This window comes from Lotus japonicus, chromosome 2, assembly GCF_012489685.1.
Source record: "Lotus japonicus ecotype B-129 chromosome 2, LjGifu_v1.2".
Taxonomy (NCBI): Eukaryota; Viridiplantae; Streptophyta; class Magnoliopsida; order Fabales; family Fabaceae; genus Lotus; species Lotus japonicus.
This window is the reverse complement of record NC_080042.1, coordinates 78,013,482-78,035,743: the sequence shown is the minus strand read 5'-3', so window position 1 is coordinate 78,035,743 and position 22,262 is coordinate 78,013,482. Positions and strand designations below refer to the sequence as shown.

The following is a 22,262-nucleotide window of genomic DNA, read 5'->3' as shown; positions in this document are numbered from 1 at the left end:
AACTAGCTAATTGTATCACCTATAGAATAGAATATTGAGTTTCCTTCTTTAAAAAATTATAGAATGACAGTCAAGTTTGCTCATCCGAAAAGATACTATACAACTTAATGAGTACTTATATTATATAGTGCCAGCACATGTATGAACAACTAACTCCACTACTAGAAAAACTACTTTTAACATCGGGCCAAAATCACTTTTTACATCGGTTCATAACCGATGTAAGTAAGGGTGATGTAGTATGTCACCACCTTTTCACATCGGTTGTACAACCGATGTAAAAAGTAATTTTTCACATCGGGCGAATCAAATAACCGATGTGAAAAGTATACATTTCACATCGGTTGGTAGGAAATAACCGATGTTGAAAGTTAGACATTTCACATCGGTTCTTTTCGCAACCGATGTGAATACTCTTTTTTTTTTTATATACATATTTTACATCAGCTGATTTTCTAACCGAGGTAAAATGTCCTTTTTTTTCCTCTTTTTTTTTTTCAGTTTTTTTACAGTAATTTGAGCTGAATATTCATTGATCATTAATAATTGATCATGCATTGCCAAATATTTTTTGGAAAAAACCAAGGAAACGGTCCAAAGCCAAAATACAAAGTAACCAAAACTAGCTAAGCTAAAGAAAAGACTAAGGTAGTAAAGTCTCGAACTACTAAAGCAATAAGATAGTAAGAACTCTAAAGCTACTAATCCAAAGGCAACAAACTGCCCAAATGTTACTGCCTATCCCAAATTTTACCAAGCCTCCAAGACCACCAATACAACAAAAAGAGATTCACTACCACTTGAAATTCTGAGCCACGCAATTCAGCAGAAAAAGTGCCTCATATGAATCCATTCAATCATCTCTCCACCAATCTACTGTCCATATCAGCAAAATTCCCAGCAATTCAATCAATCTAGCATAAACAAACTAATGATATGATCAGTATATCAGCTAAACAAACTCAACAAGCAACATATAGCCAAAACAAAGACAAAAGAGAATAAAAAACTAGAGTATAACAAGGTACGTACGCACGCATCAAGTGCAGCAAAGACAAATGCAGATGCAGAAAAAAGCACAATACAAAGAGAGCTAAGGTTTTTCAGACAGTTTAGGCATAAACCTGATAAATTCTAAGGTTTAATCAACTCTAGAAAACAAGTTGCCCAACTGTTTCGCAAATCATACAACTCTTCTTCTGTTAATGCCGTTGGATCATTGAATACCTACAATTTGTACAATGGGTTAAAATACAAGGTTTGTGACATTTTGATGAAGAACTCAAACAGTGAGACAAACTAATTAAGAGACAAACATTTAACTTATCATAAAATTAAAATACCTCATTCCAAGACTTAGTAATATTAGCAGAGACAATGTCAAGCATATTCTTCATCACATAATATCCACAATCATTCCCATTAGGCTGCAACCTTGCCTACAAATGAATTCGATGTTTATACACTTAATATATATCAAAACAACAACAACAAGACGCAACCATAATCTACCCTACACTTACTTTGGGACGAACCAATTCAGCCCTTTTTTTACTACCCTCAGCCAATTGATAAATCTCCATAGCTCTATATCAAAAAAATTGAAAACAATCAACAAAGAAAATTAAACATTTCAGGGTAATAGGACATAAATATATAACAAAAGCGACATAAAATATACACTTACCTCATAGCAATATCCTTCATTGGTGAATGAAGATCCTTGTGTAATGAACAAAGGAGTACTAAGGTATTGTGTTTAGGACAAATGATAATTAATTGCCAATGCCCACTGTAAGCGTTGAAGAACAATAAGTGTGTCAAGTAAGATATATTTGGATTAAAAAAAATAAAAGAAATGACAAATTTACATATACTTACTCAGCAAGATATGGTGCTAAGTAACACACTTTGTTGAAATCACGTAACTTAGATAGTATGTGTGTTTGAACTCTCCTTTTAGACTTTTGGATATTTGGACCTGCTAAACTCAAGATGACTGGGTCCAAAATTCCAAACACATCTGATTTGTTTCTTTCAATACATAGACGATGGATATACCTGAATAAATTTGAAATTAATATTGAATATTGCAGTTATAAAAGATAATAGTAGAAATGATAGTGTACTTACGTGCACCAAACTTGTAGAATAGAAACGTCAAGCCAAGCCGAACCCACCAACAACTCTTTAATACACTTTGGTGAAATCCAAAAGTTTTCTATCTCAGCTTCATGTTCTAATGGTAAAAATACATGTTTTTGCTCCTTCAAAAACATAAGTAACACTTTCTGAACATTGTCAGCGGTTGAGTCCTCCCTGCAATTTTCTTGTGCTGCGGAACAAGAACTTTTTGTGCTTACAAGACCAAAAACATTTTGATCTCCTTGTTTGTTTGTTGGGGAGATTTCAGACAAACCCATAGTCTTGAGAGTCTCCATAAATGACTGTTGCATCTTCTCATGAGCTAGGGACAACTGATATTCAAGCTCTTCTTTACATTCTGCTTTAATCTTTGCTGCAAGTTTTTCTTCAAGTTTAGCCTCAATTTGTGCTTCAATCACCTTAACATCTATGGATTGTGTTCGACGTGAAGACCTTCCGAAGTAATTGGATATATTATAAAATCCTCCAACACCACGAACACGACCACCATGCTCGGATGTTCCAATTGCCTTTGACAAGATATCATCACGTCCTTCTAAAACAACGGTTCCTTTTTCATTCTCTTCAACCAGTGAGTCCTACATTTGCAAAACACAGACCGCATACATTTGCAAAACACAGAACACATAAATTAATATTTCATTAGTGGAAAAGACCGCATACAAGGAACACTTACAAGTATAATTACAAAGTAATCATGGAAAATGTATTTTACTTACAATTTTCTCAGCAACAACTCGTGTAGCCTCTGATGTGTATTCTCCCCCTCGCTTTTGTCGTGCTCTCTTCCATTTGTCATGACGTGACGGTGGAGATGGAATACAATCTAGTTCTCCTGATGCTTCTAGTTCTTGACTCTTTTCTTTAATCATTTTCTGCTCAAGCAAATCATATCCTCCACGAGATAATGTATGTGGGTGAAGATTCTTAGCCACATTATCCCTACCCTTTTGACTTTTTTCCTAAATTTGTTTGTTAAACAATAGAAAGTCAACACATAAGCCAGCATATTCATATTAAACAACAAAAATCACTAGGAAGATACTATTACTACTAACCAATAATTCAGAGGTAATTAAACAAGAGTGTCAACACAAGAAGCCAGCATATTCATATTAAACAACAAAAATCACTAGGAAGATACTATTACTACTAACCAATAATTCAGAGGTAATTAAACAAGAGTGTCAACACAAGAAGCCAGCATATTCATATTAAACAACAAAAATCACTAGGAAGATACTATTACTACTAACCTTAAATTCAGAGGTCTTTCGAGACTCGACAAACTTCTCCCATACTTCTTCTCTAATATAAGGGTAAACTACATATGCAGGAGGGCGATCGGGGTTGGGGTTAGTAATAAATTCGGATGTAAGTTGTGTCTTAAAACCTCTCCATCGGTCCCCCAACCACGTCATCCATGTTTTCTTCAATTCATCACACTTGTTTGGATCATCACTTTCTCTTATATCAAAATGAAGCTATATACATAAAAAAAACGTTGGTGTTACTACCTAAGATCAATAGATACAAAATGAATGGGTAAATAGTGAATTAAAAATACAACAATAATACCTTGAGATCATCCCAAATTGAATTTTTTATGTCTTTATGTACCAGCCGCCACTCATCTATTAAAATACTACAAGTACTTCGAGCAAGAAATGCTGCATAACTCTTGAACTCGTTTGAATTTTCACCAAAACATTTCCCAGTTTGTGGATCAAACTCAATCTTCAATTTCACACCTGTTTTTCGAACTCTTTCAATTTTTTTCATCTTAGTGCAACCTCTAACCATTCTCTTTTTAGGTTCACTAGACGAATGACTAGGCTCACCAGACGAAAGAGGGGTGTTGGTTGAATCAGCCATGTATCTGTTTAAACAAAATAAAAAGATGTCAGAATGAAAGCACAAATAAATGCAATAATAACAATATCAGTAGCAAATAAACTAATGACATATAAACTAATTAATCAAGCATATAATCTGAATTTACTAACTTATTCCAACAAAAAATGAAAACTTACTAACTCTCCCATATCCCTTCTTCATGATCCAAACGAGTAACTTGCACATCGTCTACTTCATTTTCTTCATTTTCTTCATTGGAGGTAAGCACATTTGTTGCAGAAGAAGGAATCTCAGAAATATGAAGGGTTTCATCACTACCATGTGTGGTTTTTGGTTGTAGAGCCACCGACCACCTTTTGTTAGAAGGATCTGTGACATAAAACACTTGTTTTGCTTGGGATGCCATAATGAAAGGTTCATCCCTATAAGCTACCTTGGAAAGATCAACCAGTGTGTATCCAAATTCATCAATTCTTACACCACTAGAAATATCAACCCACTTGCATTTAAATACAGGCACTCTAAATGTAACATAATCAACCTCCCAAATGTGAGACCCAAGATTTTAAGCTTAAAATAAATTAGTGAATTCCTTATTAACGAATAAGTTCGATGTATCGTGAAGGGAAACCTGAACAAGAGTTTATTGGATGAAATAAATTTATGAAGGAGAAGGTTCAGGAAAAGTTCAAGGATTGTATCAAAACCGATAAGAGTTATAGCACGATTAATATTCGCCTAAGCCTAGGTCAAAGACACTAGTAAATAGCTAATTTACACTTTAGGACGCGATGGAAACTAATTCCAAAAATCTTCAGAGAAATGTTAGAATTTCTCTTATTCGTCTATAAACAAGTATTTCGATGCGAATCCCTGGAATGTACGAACGTCAAATTCCAATTCTCGGAAGTTTGCCGAATGGAATCCCTGATAGTTCAAAAACCCTAAAATCGACGGACGATGAAGACTTTTTCTATTCGGAGCTTCAAATAAAGATTTCATCCGCGCACGCCCACTCTAATCGACGTTCCAAATCTTTCTTCAGAAGGAAGTTTCTGCATCCGAGGTCAATATCATAAAGTGCATAAAGTGCATTTTTAATGTCGGTAAGCATTAAAAACAAGCCTCGAAAACCAAAAATCATACTGATATTTCTTTGAAGAATTAGAAGATTCAGCGGGAAGAATATCGTGTCTAAAATACGTTGGAATCAGTAGGAAAAATCGGAATTGCGAAATTTTCATTTTTCCGCATTTTCCATTTCCTATATATAGTATGAAAAATGAAAAAAAAAACAAAAAAATCCCAAAACACACACACACGGCCGAGAGCTCTTGGAGGAAAGGAGGAAAAGTGTTTTTTTTCCAATTCTTGACCGATCGTCGTTCCGTTCGTTGCTAATCGAAGACATCGAGGTATAGTTACTATCCCTCACTTCTGATCGTCAGATCTGTCGACTTTTTCTATGTTTTTCTGAGCTCAAAGTTTGGAGCTTTTTGTAAAACTGTCCAAATAACTTGATTTCAGTGTCTAAACTTATTGCCTACGTGCTCTGGAGCATGAATATCCGGTTGTTTTCTGTTGAATCTCGCCGAATTGCCGCCGAGTTTCAATTCTGCTCAAAAACCCATTTTTATGCTGAGGTTCCGCTTTTTGGATCAAAAACTCTCGACTGAGCTTAGCTTTAGTAGGATTAGTTGTTATAAATGTCGTTAGGATCGACCCCATCTAATTTGTTTTTCGAAATTCTGATTTTGAGTTTCCGAGCTAAAAATATTGACCAAAATACCCCTGCGACAGTTTTCGACCCGATAATTTTTCTGAGAGTTTCCCTGGCCTAGATATCGCCTAAGAATACCTAGGAATTGATTTAGATCGAAGAAAAAGTTCGAAAACCCTATTTTCCATAGTGGCCGAAACCTATTTGCTTGGGTACCGTGTCCAAAAATAATTTTTGAGTCTCTATGACCTGAGCCATTGCGTAGCTCTTTCAATTGTCGAAATTTTGGCGCTGGTTTTGTGTCATTCCGAGTTCTGTAGCTCGAGTTATGCACGTTTTAGCGAATAAAGTCTTTTTGTACAAAACTTGAATCGAGTCAAAACTCATCCATTCGGGGGAAGCCCTTCCATTCGTGCCTAAATGTTGTACTCTGAAGCTTCTCGAGCTTTGTCGACCATTAGTTAGGATTGTTTCGACTGTATCGACTTGTGTTGATTCATTATTGCTTTGTTTGCTCAAAGGTTCAATTGTGGAAACATTGGGATTGACTGAGCAAGCTTGTGAGCGAGACCTGCACCGCGAGACTAGAACAACTCGAGGTTAGGGCAACTTACTTACTAGCTATTTGTATTGTAGGCGTCGATAACTTCGACTTGAGTATTGCTTGATATTGAATATTGCTTGGATATTGTTTATCGCTTTGAATTGGAAAATGTTTTCTGGAGGCTTCGGCCGGGTGAACTTATATGAGACGTGTGTCTCCGTTTTCTGAGAGGCTTCGACCGTTTACTGGTTTCTGTTTTATCGCTTTCTAGTGGATATGACAAGGTTATGTTTACAGCACTGCCATATTGATTCATCGCTCGATAGAGCTTGATGTATTTGCGTTTATGATTAAATTGTGCTGACTATATTCATGCATTTTGATGCCACTTTTGGAGTGTAGAATACACTTACCTTCGTCATGACAAGGACGGGTTTGTTTTGGGAACGTTTGTTAGGTAGGACCAAGGTTCGAACCTTCATTGTTCTAGGGGATCTAGTGTTTTCTCGGGGAGTTGTTTGGGTTTGATGGAAACTTTGAACTTATAGAGTTTTGGACTGAAAATAATCATAATCTGTTTTATGTAAATAAATCCATAATATATTTATTAAGAATATAATGTTTTTAATTAATGACGATGATTCAACGGAAAAGACTTAGGAATGAAAGTGAGTTGGAAAACGGGAATGGGTCGGTGATCCTAGCTTTGGGAACTTTATTTTGAAAGGTGTTGGAAATGAAAAACTGAACTTTGGAATTAACGACATAATGGACTAATTCACGATGGAACATTTTGCCTAATAAGAGAACTATTGTTTTAAGGGAACTCATTTTATGGGAAAGAATTTGAAGACGGGCTTTAGCCAAGGGTCTGGGCGTTAGTAAGGTACCTAGTAGAGTACACTTGGCACAACAGGTAGTGACGGTCAGCCGTGTAGAGTTGTATCGTGCCTGTTGATGTCTGGCGTAGCAAGCAGAATGGTTAAACCCGTGGGGTCACAACCGACTTGACTGTAGCCTAGGTTTCTCATTGTAGATGCCTTTGGTCAATGAACCAATTTTACCTGTGAGGACGAATCGTTGTTTAGCTAACCATATTGCACCCATGCATACACGCGATGAAGTGCCAAGTGGAGTACTTCGGTATAGCAGGAAGCAACGATCAGCCGTGTAGAGTTGAATCGGTCCTGACTATACCTGGCACAACAGGAGGTAACGATCATCCATGTAGAGTTGTATCGTGCTTGTTGATGTCCGGCATAGCAAGCAGAAATGGCCGAACCATGTAGAGTTGGATCGTCTTGACTATAGCCAAAGGTGATAAGCGACGCCCGAGCAGAAATGGTTAAACACGAGGCCAGTGTTACGACCGTCTCGAGGTGCCCAGCCTTTAAGTGGCAATACCATTGGTTTGTCCCGTCGCCAAGCAGAGTGACGTTATTCGGGTTTGTGTCAGCATATTCTGCATTGGCACACCATGCATCTTATTATGATTACCGTTGTATGACATATCATGCACTCTAACTATAATTGTTGAGACTTGATGATTTGATGTTGATAAACATCGTTATGTGTTTTGATGATTGAATTGTGTAAGAGATTTGATAACATGTCATGTATATACCTTAGGGTAGGCAACGCATAACTTATATGTATATATACAACATATATATACCCCCTTTATCGCATGTTGGTTGTATATCTATTGTATTCTGTAAGTTGACCCTAGCGCCTTGGCTTTGTTTGTATGTTTGTGTTTGGGCGGTCGGCCTGCTGCCAGGCGTCCGTCAGCCGATTCGTGATGACTCGTCACTCGAGGAGGACCAGGAGCGTAATGACTATTACTGAAGCTTTCGACGAGGACCCGGACTTCAGGCCTGATCGAGGAAGGGTCGATGAAAGTAGTGTGGGATATGGGTGGTTAGAGTCTTTGAGTTGGTTGTTAGAGTCATAGCTCTGATTGTCATTCCTTATTTTGGGGCAGGGCAGGTCCCCGACTATTAGCTTTTCGTGTGATTCCCTTCCATGAGGATCACAGGGAGTTTGTCGGACGTAGGAAGTCTTTTGAGGCCGTTTTGGGCCGACTTACTTTCGTTGGAGGACTGTATTCAGAATACTTGACCTTTTGTTTTAGTTTGTACATAATTGCCCACGGGCACTACCTTTCCGTCACTGGAGGTCACTCGTGACGATGTTTTTAGTTGCAGCGAGGGCTGTGCTTGTATTGTATATTAATCGCTGTTAATCGCGATTGGGTTGAGTCTTTATTTCGACAAGTCTTTTTATTTAAACAAAACGAAAAAAAATACCTGCTTTTCGGCTTTATTTTATTTTGAGTTACTAAAGTGACGCCACCGAAATCGGGGTGTTACACCAAATCTCTTCAATCACCCCAAAGTACGGTGTAGATGCCATAATAGGTCTTTTATCTTTTGAACTAGAGAAGTGCATGGACTCAGCCACAACCATAACCCCACTATTTTGCATAGTACTTCTATCATCCTTTGATTTTGTATAAAAAGAAGTTTTATTAATATCATATGCACTCCAAGTCATAACATTACATTTAGGTTCAAGTGAGAGTCGTTTTATTGTATCAGAAGCACTATCATCATTAGCAATTCTTTCTTTAAACCATTCAGAGAAACTCTTATTATGCTCTTTTAACAACACTTTTTCATTCATCTTGGGGTAGCTTTCCTTTAGAAAGCTTTTGTGGGCAGCTAAGTAAGGTTGAACTTCATCGGTGTTATTCAATATATACAAATGCGCTGGATGAAGTACCTTCCAAGTCATGCACTTGACATTTAAACCTTGCGTACCCATACCTTCACATCTTCCATCATGACGAGACTTTGGAACCCCTATAGCATCCACTTCTGACAAATAGTTTGAACAAAACTCAATAGCTTCTTCTGCAATGTACCTTTCAACAATCGAAGCTTCAGGACGGTAGGGATTCATAGTATATCCTTTTAGGATCTTCATGTACCGCTCTACTGGATACATCCACCTTAAACAAACTGGACCACACAATCTAATCTCCCTTACCAAATGAACAATCAAGTGTTCCATAATGTCAAAAAATGAAGGAGGAAAATGCATCTCCAACTGACACAAGATGACTGCAGCCTCATTTTCCAACTCGTCTAACTTCGATGGATCAATGACTTTACTACATATTGCATTGAAGAATAAGCACAGCCTAGTTATAGTTTTCCTAACTTTAATAGGCAGTATTCCACGAATAGCAACTGGTAGTAGTTGCTGCATCAGAACATGAAAGTCATGGGATTTTAAGCCATTTAACTTGAGATCTTTCATTGATACAAGTCTCTTGATATTTGATGAGTAACCTTGCGGTACTTTGATACCCTCTAAACACTCACAAAAACTTATTTTCTCTTTTTTAGACAAAGTGTGACATGCTGGAGGCAAATATGTCTTGTTACCTATCTGTTGTGGAGTTAATTGCTGTCGTATACCCATATCAGCCAAATCCAAACGAGCACTTAACCCATCTTTTGTCTTTCCTTTAATGTGAAGAAGTGTTCCAATGAGACTATCACAAACATTTTTCTCTACATGCATCAAATCAATACAATGTCTTACATCAAGACTTGACCAATATGGAAGATCAAAGAACACCGACCTCTTTTTCCATATATTTTTTTCAGCAGGCTTCTTTTGTTTCTTTCCAAAGACAACATTCACATGTTGTTGTCGTTGATAAACTTCCTCTCCAGTCAAGGGTTTTGGAGCAAGACCATGCTCTGCTTTTCCGTTGAAAGCTTTCTTCATTTTACGATATGGATGATAACGGTCTAAGAATTTTCGATGCCCAAGATAAACAGTCTTCCTTCCATTATTAAGTTGATGGTAACTTGTATCTTTCTCACAAATAGGACACGCTTTATGCCCTTTAACACTGTAACCAGACAAATTACCATATGCCGGAAAGTCGTTGATGGTGCAAAACAACATGGCACGCATATTGAAATGTTCACCGGAATACGCATCAAGAACATCAACTCCTTGCTCCCACAACAATCTTAAATCATCAATCAGTGGACTTAGATAAACATCTATGTCGTTTCCTGGTTGTTTTGGGCCCGGAATCATCATAGATAACATCATATATTTACGCTTCATGCACAACGAAGGAGATAGGTTGTAAATTATCAAGAGAACAGGCCATGAACTATGGTTACAACTTAGATTACCATATGGATTCATTCCATCGGTAGCAAGTCCAAGTCTAAGGTTTCTCTACTCTTTGGCAAAATTCCCATCAATATTCTTCCATTGCAAAGAATCAGCTACATGGCGAATTTTTCCATCATCAATTCTCTCTTCTGCATGCCATCTAAGGTTCTTTGCGTCATTTGCATTAGAGAACAATCTCTTGAACCTTGAAATTATTGGTAGGTACCATAACACTTTTGCAGGAGGACCCTTTGTGCTCACATCATCATTGGAATCACCATCTTTCTTTTTGTAGCGTGAGGCCTTGCACTTCGGACAATGATCATAGTTTTCAAACTCTTTTCTGTATAAGATGCAATCATTAGGGCATGCATGTATTTTTTCATACTCCATGCCCATCGGACACAATACTTTCTTGGCTTCATAATGACGATTCGGCATTGTGTTACCTTCTGGAAGCATTTCTTTCAACAATCCAAGCAAATCAGTGAAACTTTTATCACTCCATCCATTTTTCGCCTTCAAATTAAACAATCTTAACACAGCTGACAACCGTGTAAAGTTTGTGCATCCCGGGTACAAAGGTTCTTCCTTGTCTTTACATAAAGTATCATACACATGCGCTCTCTTGAATGATTCTTCTCCAATATCATGTATCATGTCTTCCAGCCGATCATCCGTATCTACACATACTTTCTCTCTTTGTGATACACTTGGAGTTACTACTTCACCATGCCATATCCATCGTGTATAATTTTGACAAATCCCTTTCCAAGCTAGATGGTCCCTTATTTCAGCCTTAGTAAGTTTTGGGTCCCGGTTCCCACAAGAAACACAAGGACATGGAAAAAGCCCCTTATTGTTTGGAAGATTCTTTTCAGCAAATTCTAGAAATTCTACCACTCCTTTATCAAACTCATCACTTAATCGATTAGCTCTCATCCAACTACGATCCATAACTACGTTCTGAAAATTAACACATACTAAATTAGAGAATTGTGATAAACTAGATACAAACTTAACATTATTGACACTAGAACCAAACTCATCAACATTTTCCAAATCATAAACTAAAGACAACCTAAAAATTAATTGAAGAAAATCGAACATGAACAAGCATTCAAATTAAATAAGTTTAAAAACGATTCACGAATTCAGAGCCAGTTTTAGAAAATAGTTTTAAAGTGAAAACAAACTTACAGCAAGATGGAAGAGTTTTGCAATGGCTGGTAGAGTTTGCCGGAGCTGGAGTGGCTGGAAGAGTTCGCAGACGAGGGTTCTTGCTCTGAAAATCACAAAAAACTAGTTAATTGAAGAAGCAAAAGTAGTTCAGTGTACACAAAAAACTAGTTAATTGAAGAAGCAAAAGTAGTTGATTCCAAACACTCTGAATTCTGAAAATGCTCAATTTCATTCAATAATAACTCCGATGTTGAATTTGCAAAACCCAATTCAGTGTAGATAAAATTGGCAGTGTACAAAGTAGGATTCGGAAGCCAGGAAACAAAAGAAGCAAAAGTAGTTCAGGAAAGCACTATCAACAACAATAATAATTGATTATATTCTCAATCATGCGTTACCAAAACAGAGTCTTCTTTCTGTAACCCCCAATTCAACCAAACACAACAGAATACAAAACAGAGAACCAAACATGATTTTAAAATGAAGCAATTAACCGAATCCAAAGAACAATAGAAAGCAAAATTTACCAGCAACACCGATGAGACAAACAAAAGTGGTGAAGGAAAAGGGAAACGCAGAACGCGATGCTTAATAGTTGAAACTCGCAGGGCAATGGCGTGCGTGCGTGTTGCTTCTACTTCACAAAAACGTGAAATGGATTCAGAATTTGAGATTGATTCCACGCCAACAAACAAAAATCGAAACCCTAAGTTTTGGAATTTTAATCAATTTTTTCCCTTTTTCTTGCTCGTTTCTGTTGTTTAGGGAAAAATTGCAGCAAAAATCTCAGCAACCAACGAACACGAAAATTAGCTTAAAGCAGGGACGTAGTTAACTGATTACAGAGAAGCCCAAATTCCAGCAAACTTACCTTGTAGCAAACTTAGTTTTCCATCTTCTTCCTGAATCGGCAAAACCCACAAGCTAGGTTTCCATCTTCTTCCTTAATCGGCAAAACCCACGAAGCAGGAGTGGCGGCGAATCAAGAGCCAAGAGCAGGAGCGGCGGCCAGTCACGAGTAGAGCGGCGGCGAGAGACTGAGTTGCTTGCGGCGGCGAGAGACTTGTGCGTGTTGGGGTTTTGGTGAACTGAGATTTGTGCGTGTTGGGGTTTTGTTGTGTGAGAGACTTTTCACATCGGGCATAATCCCAACCGATGTGAAAAGGTACTTCACTAAAATTTCAAAATTGCCACCGCCTAGACCTTTTACATCGGGTTATATAGAAACCGATGTAATAAATGACTTTTCCCATCGGGCCTAATCCCAACCGATGTGAAAAGTCTCAGAAAGTTCACCATAATTTCAAAACTGCCACCGCGTTGCCTTTCACATCGGTTATGACATCAACCGATGTGAAAACCTCGATGTGAAATATACTTTTTCTAGTAGTGCTCATAGTATCAACCTCGAAGTTAGATCATGAAATTAACTTAATTTACACTTATAAATCTGGATAATTTTGTCATATGTATATAAACTTTCCATCACTCTAGGGGCATGACCATGATTTTTCATTAATCGAATAAAACATTACTTTTTTATAAGTAAAATGAAATTTTTCAAAAAGGTGGAACTTCAAACAATTGTTATACCTGAACCCTAGAGAGTCGCAACGGTTTTTGACTGTCAAGGAAAAAGAAGCATAAAACACATTTAATAGGGGCTTTTGACGGCCACTAAACAAAAATTTTGTGGTGGTTGAAAACTCTTGTTAAACTTGTTATATGATTTTTTTACCCTTTATCTTTAGTAGCCTCTAAAAACAAAATAATAATAATTGAACTTGAAATACTCACACCAATATGGCAATGTTATTGATAGGTTGTCCAACCAACCGAGCCACGATCCAAAACCGTGCTACCCAAGGTCTTTTTTCTTCCTCGGTTGGATTGGGTTGGTCTTCGGTTCATTTGGCAGAAAAAACTATTTTAAATGGTTTATGACGGTTGGGATCAGAATGGAGAAAAAAAAACGTCAAAATCCAGCCCGACCGCAAGTTCTATTATATCAAAAAAAAAAAACGAGGGACACGCAACCTTGATGCCAATCCAGGTTCTTAAGTGGGGAAAAGTAAAGGAAAAAAAAACCCCCAACCTTTTAATAGTCCCTTTAATGCCCTGCTTCATTGTCTTTTCTTCTCCCCTTCTCAGCAAACCCTAGTCGTCACCACTCTCTTCCCCCCTTCTCATCAAACCCTAGCCGCCACCATCATGTCTCTACTTTTTTCCCCTTCCCAACATGCCCTAGCCACCACCACTATCTACCTTCTCTTCTACTCCCAATTGGGATCAGATTAATGATTAATTTACAGACCTAGAAAAAAATTATTGATTAATAAAATATTTTGTGTGATGCCCAATTAAAAGTTTAAAGAAGGACTGTGAGTCCTGAATCAGAATCTAGCTAGGATAGTTGCTGTAACCAACCAAAATGCTACTTAAAAATTAAACTTATGTTTAACTAGTCGTTGACAGAATCAACAAAGCACAAAAATTATTCCATATACATATCGAAAATTCAAATTAAGTGTCACACACTCACATGTTGTCCACACTCTTGATGGGCATTATAATCCCAAACATGCAGGGGAAGGGAATGCTCACATTCTGCAACTCTTACAAGAACCCTAACCACCCTTCAATCAGGAACCGCCAAGCACGTGGCCACTGAACGATTCCACCATTTCTTAATTAATTATGTCTCCACTGAACAAATATAAATAAATAAATAAAGGAACTTTGCTTAAAAATCATATATAGTTGGCTTCAGAAACTGTCACCAAAATGCCAAAATTTTCCGCCCATTGGCTAAGTATTTTTTAAGCAAAGTTCACATGATCCCATAAGTATAACAGCGCAATACTTTAATATATTAATAGATATTTTGGAGATAATGCAGATTTCATAATGTGTTGTTTAATACTCAAATGGATTCTCAGGTACTTCGGGGTTTACATGATGAAACCGAGCATCAGTATCATAATATATGGTGCATGTATATACATATATATAGCTTGGGTAAATTACAAAGAGCTGCCTTTTAGGCGAACCAATTACTTGCAAGCAAATATTATTTGAATTAAAAAGCTGTCCTATGTTACCCTTTTGTCATTATCATTATACTATAAAAAAGTGAAAGAAGAAAAAAAGGAAAAAGAATAGAAAAAGGCTAGGGTGAACCACTATGAGGAGATCAGTATTCAGTAGTTATTCAAATTACTTACTTTCTCCGTTGTCACCCATAAACTTAGTATTCAAGTGTGTTTGGATGTGTTTAGATTTAAGTTGAGATCAATGTGAATGTACTATTAACTCACTATGAGGAGATCACTAGTTCTTCAAATTACTAATTAGTTTTCTTCGTTGTCACTCATAAACTTAGTAGTATTCAAGTGCGTTAAGGTGTGTTTGAATTTAAATTGAGATCAACATGAAAAAAGACTTTAAAAAAAAAACATAAAAGGGCTTTCAACTCAACAAAAGTAAAATATTACTTTCACCTATGGGTTATGTGATTAGAGATCAGTAAAATAACACAATTGGAAATGTATCCAAGTCTTCCCCAATCATATATTAACTCAGATGACCTAATAGATAAAAGTATATTATTACATAAACAGAAAAGAGAAACATACCATATAATTTTTTTTTCCCTTGCCAATGTTTGGGTCTACACAGGGGATGTGTTTGGGAGTTTTTGGACTTATAGCTTAACCTTGAAAGGGGTGTTCTCTTGGACTTCTTTCTGGTTAATCAATATTATGTTTTGTTTTAAAAAAAAACAATTAAAAACCAACACAAAAGTGAGGGCATGAAATTAGTAATTTATAATGTTATGTGGTATGTGTATAAGGGCCATTACATGAAATGAAATTTAGCTAGGGAACATCTCATTCATACTAGAAAAAGAAGTAGTGGTGACTCAGGGTAGGTAGGTAGAATAGCGGTGATCAAATTGACAAGAGTGAATAAATAATAAAATGGTGCAAGAAAGCGTGCTACAAGGGGAAGAAAGAAATAGCCGACAGTGACAAGATTCATTTGTGATTGCCATTAATTAATTACTATATCATGATGTGATGGTCTCCATATATAATGTCCAAGCAAACCTGATCTGAAAATACCAGATAAGAATCAAGGAAAAGAAAGGAAGAGGCAAAAGTACCCTATAGGCTATAAGGTGTAAATGAACATTAGAATCAGTGAAATTTATTGATGAATCTGCATGCACATTCACCTGAGCAGAAGTTTCTACTATTCTCATGCAATGCTATGAGTCTATGACGTTATATAATTTGGTAGTACTGTAGCTTCAGTGCAATTTTGACCCCTGTCATCATTGCCATGTTGTCCATATAAGGGAAAAGAAATTGCACAAGGAAAGAGGGTGAATCAAAAGTAGAGGGTGAAAATGTACTGAGATGGGTGCTAAAGAGTGGGTGACAGTGATCTCACATGAAGTTTCTCCCATCAAACCCTAAAAATGGTTCATAGTGAGTGAATACTATCTGCTCAACAGTGCCAAAAAAGTGGGAATAGATAAATCATTTTTTTCATTTTAATATTTTTTAATGGTAAATCAAACAGAAAATCAAACAGACTCTTTTTTAATGTTGCACTGGTTTCAAGCCGAAGTTTTTTAAGTTGAGTGAAATTCTCTAAACTAAAACACCACTCACAAAGTGGCTAAATCAAACAGACTCTAAAATTTGTTGTTGTTTAAATAACATAATATTGATTGAAATTTAAAAATTTGAAATCTCAAAAACTTTATCAGCTAAAGGAAATTCTAAAGATACCCATTTTTTTCTATTTTGTCATGAACAACAAAATCGACAACGTATCATTCACGAGAATGACCATTTCCAACTCTGTTTGTTTTCTTCCACTCTTTCATCTCCTTGTCTTCTTTCTCCCTTGGAATGTGTGTTTGATTCTCTTTCTTTTTTTATGTATACTTTGTTACGTTCGGGTGGATTTTGTTCATTGTTGGTACAGAAAGATGAAATCAGCATAAATCATTTCTTCAAAGCAATGGCAAACATTTTTGCTCCACTATGATTCCAAAGCAAGTTAAGTAATTGGTTTTAAAAAATGTCAGGTCAGAATCTCCCATTATTTTAATGTTCCATGCAAAACTGCCTGCAATCAGAGACACTAGCAAACATGTTTTCCTCAATCCCCAATAATTCAACAAGATAATGTAATTTCACACCAACTTTCAAGATAACTTGGGGAAAGTAGAAAAAAAAGTGACTAGCCCTTTATTCATCCATATAAAAATTTTCAAGCCCCACCAGAAAATAAATATCTACTTGACATATCCTATTTTATACATCAAGTTTGCAAAACATACTCATAAAATATGGTAATTAATTAATGGATATACCCTCTTGTTTCATAGGGAAAGAAAACTACTACATTCAAATTTTAAATAATTAACTCTTCCTTTTTTATTCAATTAAAATGTTGCTGCTCCAACCATGGCCAAAACCCAGATTGATCATCCATGCCACAAAACATGTTGCTTAAGCTTTCTTCCTTGACCATGTGGTCCATCTTCTGGCATTGAAGATCAGGCCTTGAAGAAGATTGGAAGAGTTGATGAGCAACTGATCCTGCGGGCCTAGCAGAGGGTGGAAAGAGTGTTCTGCTGTTGTGATGATGTGTGGATAGTGGACTATCAATTGCTGGTGTTCTTGAGATATCTAACTTGATGTCTGAGCTGTTCTCACTTCTGTTGCTGGAGGATCCTTCAGTTTCTTTATTAAGGTTGATAGATTCAGTAGGCTCCCTATTTTTCAGTGCCAATATCTGCACCAGTAAAATTATCTGATTCAATAAGGGTACAGTAAAACAAACAATATGCAGAAGAACAGGACCTAAAACACCAGTCCTAGGCCACAAAACAAAAGTTTTTAACATGAAAATTTTATAAAATCTCCATAAACTGAAATATAGTAATAATAGCATGTTTGTATCAACTTCACTTTCATCAAATCCAACTCTGAAACAAAGAAGCTATCCACAAAAGCTAATTGGTTCTGGCTTCTAATCAATTGTATAAGAATTTTCAAAACACACACTTACTAAGATGAAACACTTAAGTACAAAACCAGTATATGCATGTTTGGAAAACACAAGTACAATGGATTTTAAAGTCAAATTTAATTTTGAGGAGAAACTTTTATGACTAGCTTCTGGATTTTAAATTTGATCCAAACATGCTAAGCTTGGAGTGAAAATCGATGATTGGATCTTGATGAAGTGGCTGAAGATGATTGGAAAAAGTAGCTTTACAGAAAGTTATAATGTTGGAGAATGGGTGAAAGGAACGGTTCTGAAAACTACACAGAGGTCAAAAAAGGCATGTATACTGTTGAAAAAAGAGGATCATCATTGCCAAGCTTTATTCTGCAGAATCGAGACAATCATATACAAAATTGAACATGTCTCTAGTTCTTCATTTTTTGTTACCCTTATATTTAAGAAAAGTAACAAATATGATGTGAAAGTAAACAGGTAACTGAAGCATCATATCCATATGATTAGAACTGGATTATGAGTTAGAAGAGAACTACTACAAACCTCTGCTTGAAGTTTTTGGTTGTGAGCTTGAAGTGCATCATTATCTGACTTGATAGCATCATACTGTCTTTTAAGGAGATCATAGTCTTTCTCCAACTGCTTGGTCTTCCACCTAGCCCTCCTGTTCTGAAACCATATGGCAATCTGCCTAGGCTGCAACCCAAGAGCTCTTGCAAGCTGCATTTTTCTTTCTGGCTCAAGCTTGTTTCCCAGCTCAAAGCTCTTCTCAAGAGTCTTCACCTGTTCCATGTTAAGCCTCCTCTTCTTCTCACCTGCTTGAGATCCATCATCAGATAAATCTTCCTCAGCATTATTGGCTTCTTCTCCATGTTCGATTCCTGATGAAAATGACATAGATCTCTTCCCTAGAAAGGCTGGTCCCCCTGCATCATTAACATTTAAAGCCAGGTCTCAGGCACAGAATATTTGTGTGTGTGTGTTCGTGTGTGTGTGTATGTGGGGGACTGTGTTTCTTTCTGAGGCCCAGTGTATGTTTTAAAATCCTTCTCCAACTGATTCTGAAGCTTTCTAAGTAGTTTGTGTGTTTCAGAATTGTTTCTGATGAAAGAAAATCTGATCCAAACATGCTATTAGAGTGAGTGCTTACCATGATAATCATGAGGTAGAATTGAGTTGAGAGAAGGTGGAGGTTGATGATGATCATCATGGTGAGGGGTTTGTAGCATGAAATTTGTTGGGAAGAAATCCATCTCATTAGTGGTTTAGGCCTGCCACAAAATCTTCAAGATCAGCTTAATGGTGTTGTGAATTTGTGATCTCCATGTTGAATGAAGAACAGAAGATATCAGATGCTCAAAGTTTAATGCATAATATCATCTTCTGATAAATATTCAGGAGCCATTTAATTTAGTTCTTCAATTGAAGAGGATGGACAAATTGTTCTGAGTGATGGCTTATATACACAATATCAGTTTCAGGGAGAGTTTTTCAGTGAAAAGTTGGAAAGGAAAAGAAAGTTGGAAATGGTGGAGGGGGAAGAGAGAGAGAGAGGGATGGTGAGAGATGTTTGAACCTATAGTCCTACACATCAACTTCAATATATATTACTGTTTTGTTTTGTTTTTTTATTCTATTTAATAAGCTACTAGTGTCAAATAAAAAAAGTGCTCTGAATTACTTTATACACATAAAAAGAAAAAACAACTTGCTAAGCATTTGCAGAGAAAAAAAAAATGCTGGTAATTAGATGTTAAAATGACGTTTAGTGTATGGGATAAGAATAAAGAAAAAAGAATTGTGTTTAGAAAGGAATAAAAGAGGGAGGTTGCTTCTGTGGCTCAACTTGTCTAATATTCCAATGGAGTGTTTGCATGTGCAAACCCTTCTGTAATTATTTTGCTTATTATTATGATAGACTAGTTTCTCAGTTAGGAGACAAGCATAGGGGTTCTTCTTTGCAAAGACAGTTGTCTTTAATTGTGATGATAGAATTGGCAATTAGAAAGGAAATGGAGATTCATATAATATCACTCTTCAATGTGAATTGGGTGACTTAAGAGGAAATGCTCATGATGCTTTACTAATAAAGTCATGAACAAAAGACATTAGATGGGGGCAATTGAGAGAGGTTTTGTTAGGAAAAGAGAGTTTCACAAGTTGGGGTGATGTTATGTCAATTTTGTGAATCAAGAGGTTAAAAGGCAAATGACATAGTCGGTACTATAAAACTCATATTATTATGAGCGACGTTGAAAAAGGGGTTCAATCAACTTTCTCAATCTAATGTATGTAGTCTTATCTTACATTTTTACAAGAGACAAAATATATGGCTTAGATTTGTAACCCTAAAATCACATGACAACAACCTTACTGATACGCCGAAACTAATCCCCTTATGTATGAACTATGAAGAGGTTACTTAAGAAAAAAGGGAAGTGAGTTGGCTACAACTTTAAGTCCAAAATGGATTGTGTTTAGAAGAGAGAGAAGGGGCAGGAATCTAGGGGATGGGTCCAATGAGGAGGGGCAGGGTTTGCTACCTAACCCACCAACATGTATCGTGCATTAGGACGAAGCTCTTTCGCATCAGCCATTATCCCATGCATATATCAGTTCCAGCCCAACCCCTATCAGTATCTGATGGCTGTGTTTGCATTGAATCATGAATGTGTGATGGGGGCTGAAAAAACACTAACTTGTTACCCCACCATAGCTGCTCCTCTTTGTCTTTTTCCCAACCTTATATATGTCAATCTACGTCCCACATCGTTTCTACTCTCTCTCATCTTAGCTACACATAACTCTCTTCCAAAATGACATGCATTTATACATTATAAATATGCTCTTCCAAGTTCCAACTCTCTCTCTCTCTCTCTCTGTTCCTTCCCTTGCTCAACTTTCAACACAGTATATAAATAAATATGCACAGTACAACAACAATAATAAACAATCTCAATCTCTTGAAACAAAAATAAACACTTGGTGTGCATTTAGCAACTAAACTATGACTATGCTTAATTAATTAACCTTCTACCATTCAACAGAAGTCAACCATTATTCTATTTGGTAATCCCATATGGTAAAGTACCTACCAAGTTTTCAAGATTTGGATACCCTTTAACACAGTGCCTAGTTTGGATTATGTTACAACTTACAAGGGAAATCATGATAAGGGTAAGGAAGGAGACAGAAATAGATGTAGCAGGAAACTACTGCCCTCTTTCAAACTGCAGTATCTTCCATCATAATTTAATTTTGGAATTGATGTTTCTACATCAACCAGTAAAAAGGACATGTACAATTTTGCTATAGGGAATTGTTGAATTTGATAATTTACATGTGGATGAATTTTATTTAACCAAAACAGAGCATGCTAGAACCACAAATAGTGTGAATGTGGAAAATGTACCATCATCTACAAATTAAGATTTTATGCTTTCCTGATCAGTAAAAAAAGTACATTCAACTTCACTATCGTTTCTTCCGTTATGGTGCTTTGATCAATCTCTTTCATTCATGCATTTTAAATAGGAAGTTAGCAGACATATATAGCCAATGAAGGGAATTACATTTCTAACACATGGTCCCAAAATAGGCTTCATCAGTAGTCATAAACATGCACGACCCCTGGTTCTTCCTTGAGTTCGTGGCATCTGCCAAATCCATCAATTCACATCCAAAATTGATGGTTTGATTTGATTATTACTATAGAACTATTGGGTTACTTTTTTTTTATGGGAACTATTGGGTTACTTGAGCCGTACACGAGTATTTTAAGAGATTTTAATTATATATATTATGAGTATTTTATGTATATTTTATAAATAAAAATTTAACTTTTAAAAAACAAAAATTTCAAAAAAATTTATTTATTAATGCTTTTACCAAACTTCATTTATTTTATATTATTATAACTAAGATATATATTTAAAAAATATAAATTAAATATGATTAAAATATAAAGATGCATACACATTTTAAGACCGGAAAAGAGAAAATTGTATTTGCTATGACAAACGTTACAAAACTCAGTACTAAACAAATAGGTTAAGTTGAGGAAAGAAGTTTGATCACTATTACAATAGTCCTATGTAGTTGTTACAAATAAACATATTCTTATTTCTTCTTGGTATTTTTGTTTCTCTCAATTGGGTTCTTCCCGCTTTGACCCAAATACTTCTTTATTTTATCGTGTAGTGTAGTTGTCTCTTTCTTCTTCTGAATCTATCGATTCTTATGTTTTCATGACTAATTTCTTATTTATTGTACTTGTGGTCCTCATAATTGTTTTAGAAGGGAAGAACAAGAATGAGAGCAAGAGATAAGGTGCTTAGCCCTTCATGGGTCTTGTGAGCATGTATAGGCTTATATTAGACTCGAGATACCTTGGTTTGGAAGGTATATGAACTTGTCCAGAATCAGAATATATGTTCCTTAGTCTGACCAGGTGGAGAATACACAACCCTTTACAGTTGGAGCCTAGAAGCGAACAAACTTGTGTGTTTGCGAAATGACTTGGTTTGGACTGGGCATATATAT

At 36.3% G+C, this 22,262-nt stretch overlaps 3 protein-coding genes and 1 long non-coding RNA gene across 4 annotated transcripts; all 4 read right to left on the bottom strand.

Annotated features, from left to right (window-relative positions):
* Positions 1-533: 533 nt before the first annotated feature.
* On the bottom strand, positions 534-1,564 carry LOC130735718 (uncharacterized). Its single transcript, XR_009018544.1, has 3 exons — positions 1,344-1,564; positions 1,125-1,227; positions 534-914 (listed from the first exon to the last, which is right to left on the bottom strand). It is a non-coding gene; the product is annotated as an uncharacterized LOC130735718 (long non-coding RNA).
* A 2,634-nt stretch (positions 1,565-4,198) lies between these two features.
* Positions 4,199-10,409, bottom strand: LOC130737070 (uncharacterized). The gene is made up of 2 exons (XM_057588839.1): positions 8,689-10,409; positions 4,199-4,505 (listed from the first exon to the last, which is right to left on the bottom strand). Exons 1-2 carry the CDS (start codon positions 10,407-10,409, stop codon positions 4,199-4,201), a joined length of 2,028 nt encoding a protein of 675 aa, XP_057444822.1.
* A 147-nt stretch (positions 10,410-10,556) lies between these two features.
* LOC130737069 (uncharacterized) lies at positions 10,557-11,561 on the bottom strand. Its single transcript, XM_057588838.1, has one exon. It carries the CDS (start codon positions 11,448-11,450, stop codon positions 10,557-10,559), a length of 894 nt encoding a protein of 297 aa, XP_057444821.1. The 5' UTR covers positions 11,451-11,561.
* A 5,355-nt stretch (positions 11,562-16,916) lies between these two features.
* Positions 16,917-19,306, bottom strand: LOC130739854 (homeobox-leucine zipper protein ATHB-13-like). Its single transcript, XM_057592291.1, has 3 exons — positions 18,871-19,306; positions 18,264-18,646; positions 16,917-17,489 (listed from the first exon to the last, which is right to left on the bottom strand). Exons 1-3 carry the CDS (start codon positions 18,971-18,973, stop codon positions 17,133-17,135), a joined length of 843 nt encoding a protein of 280 aa, XP_057448274.1. The 5' UTR covers positions 18,974-19,306; the 3' UTR covers positions 16,917-17,132.
* Between the last annotated feature and the right edge of the window lie 2,956 nt (positions 19,307-22,262).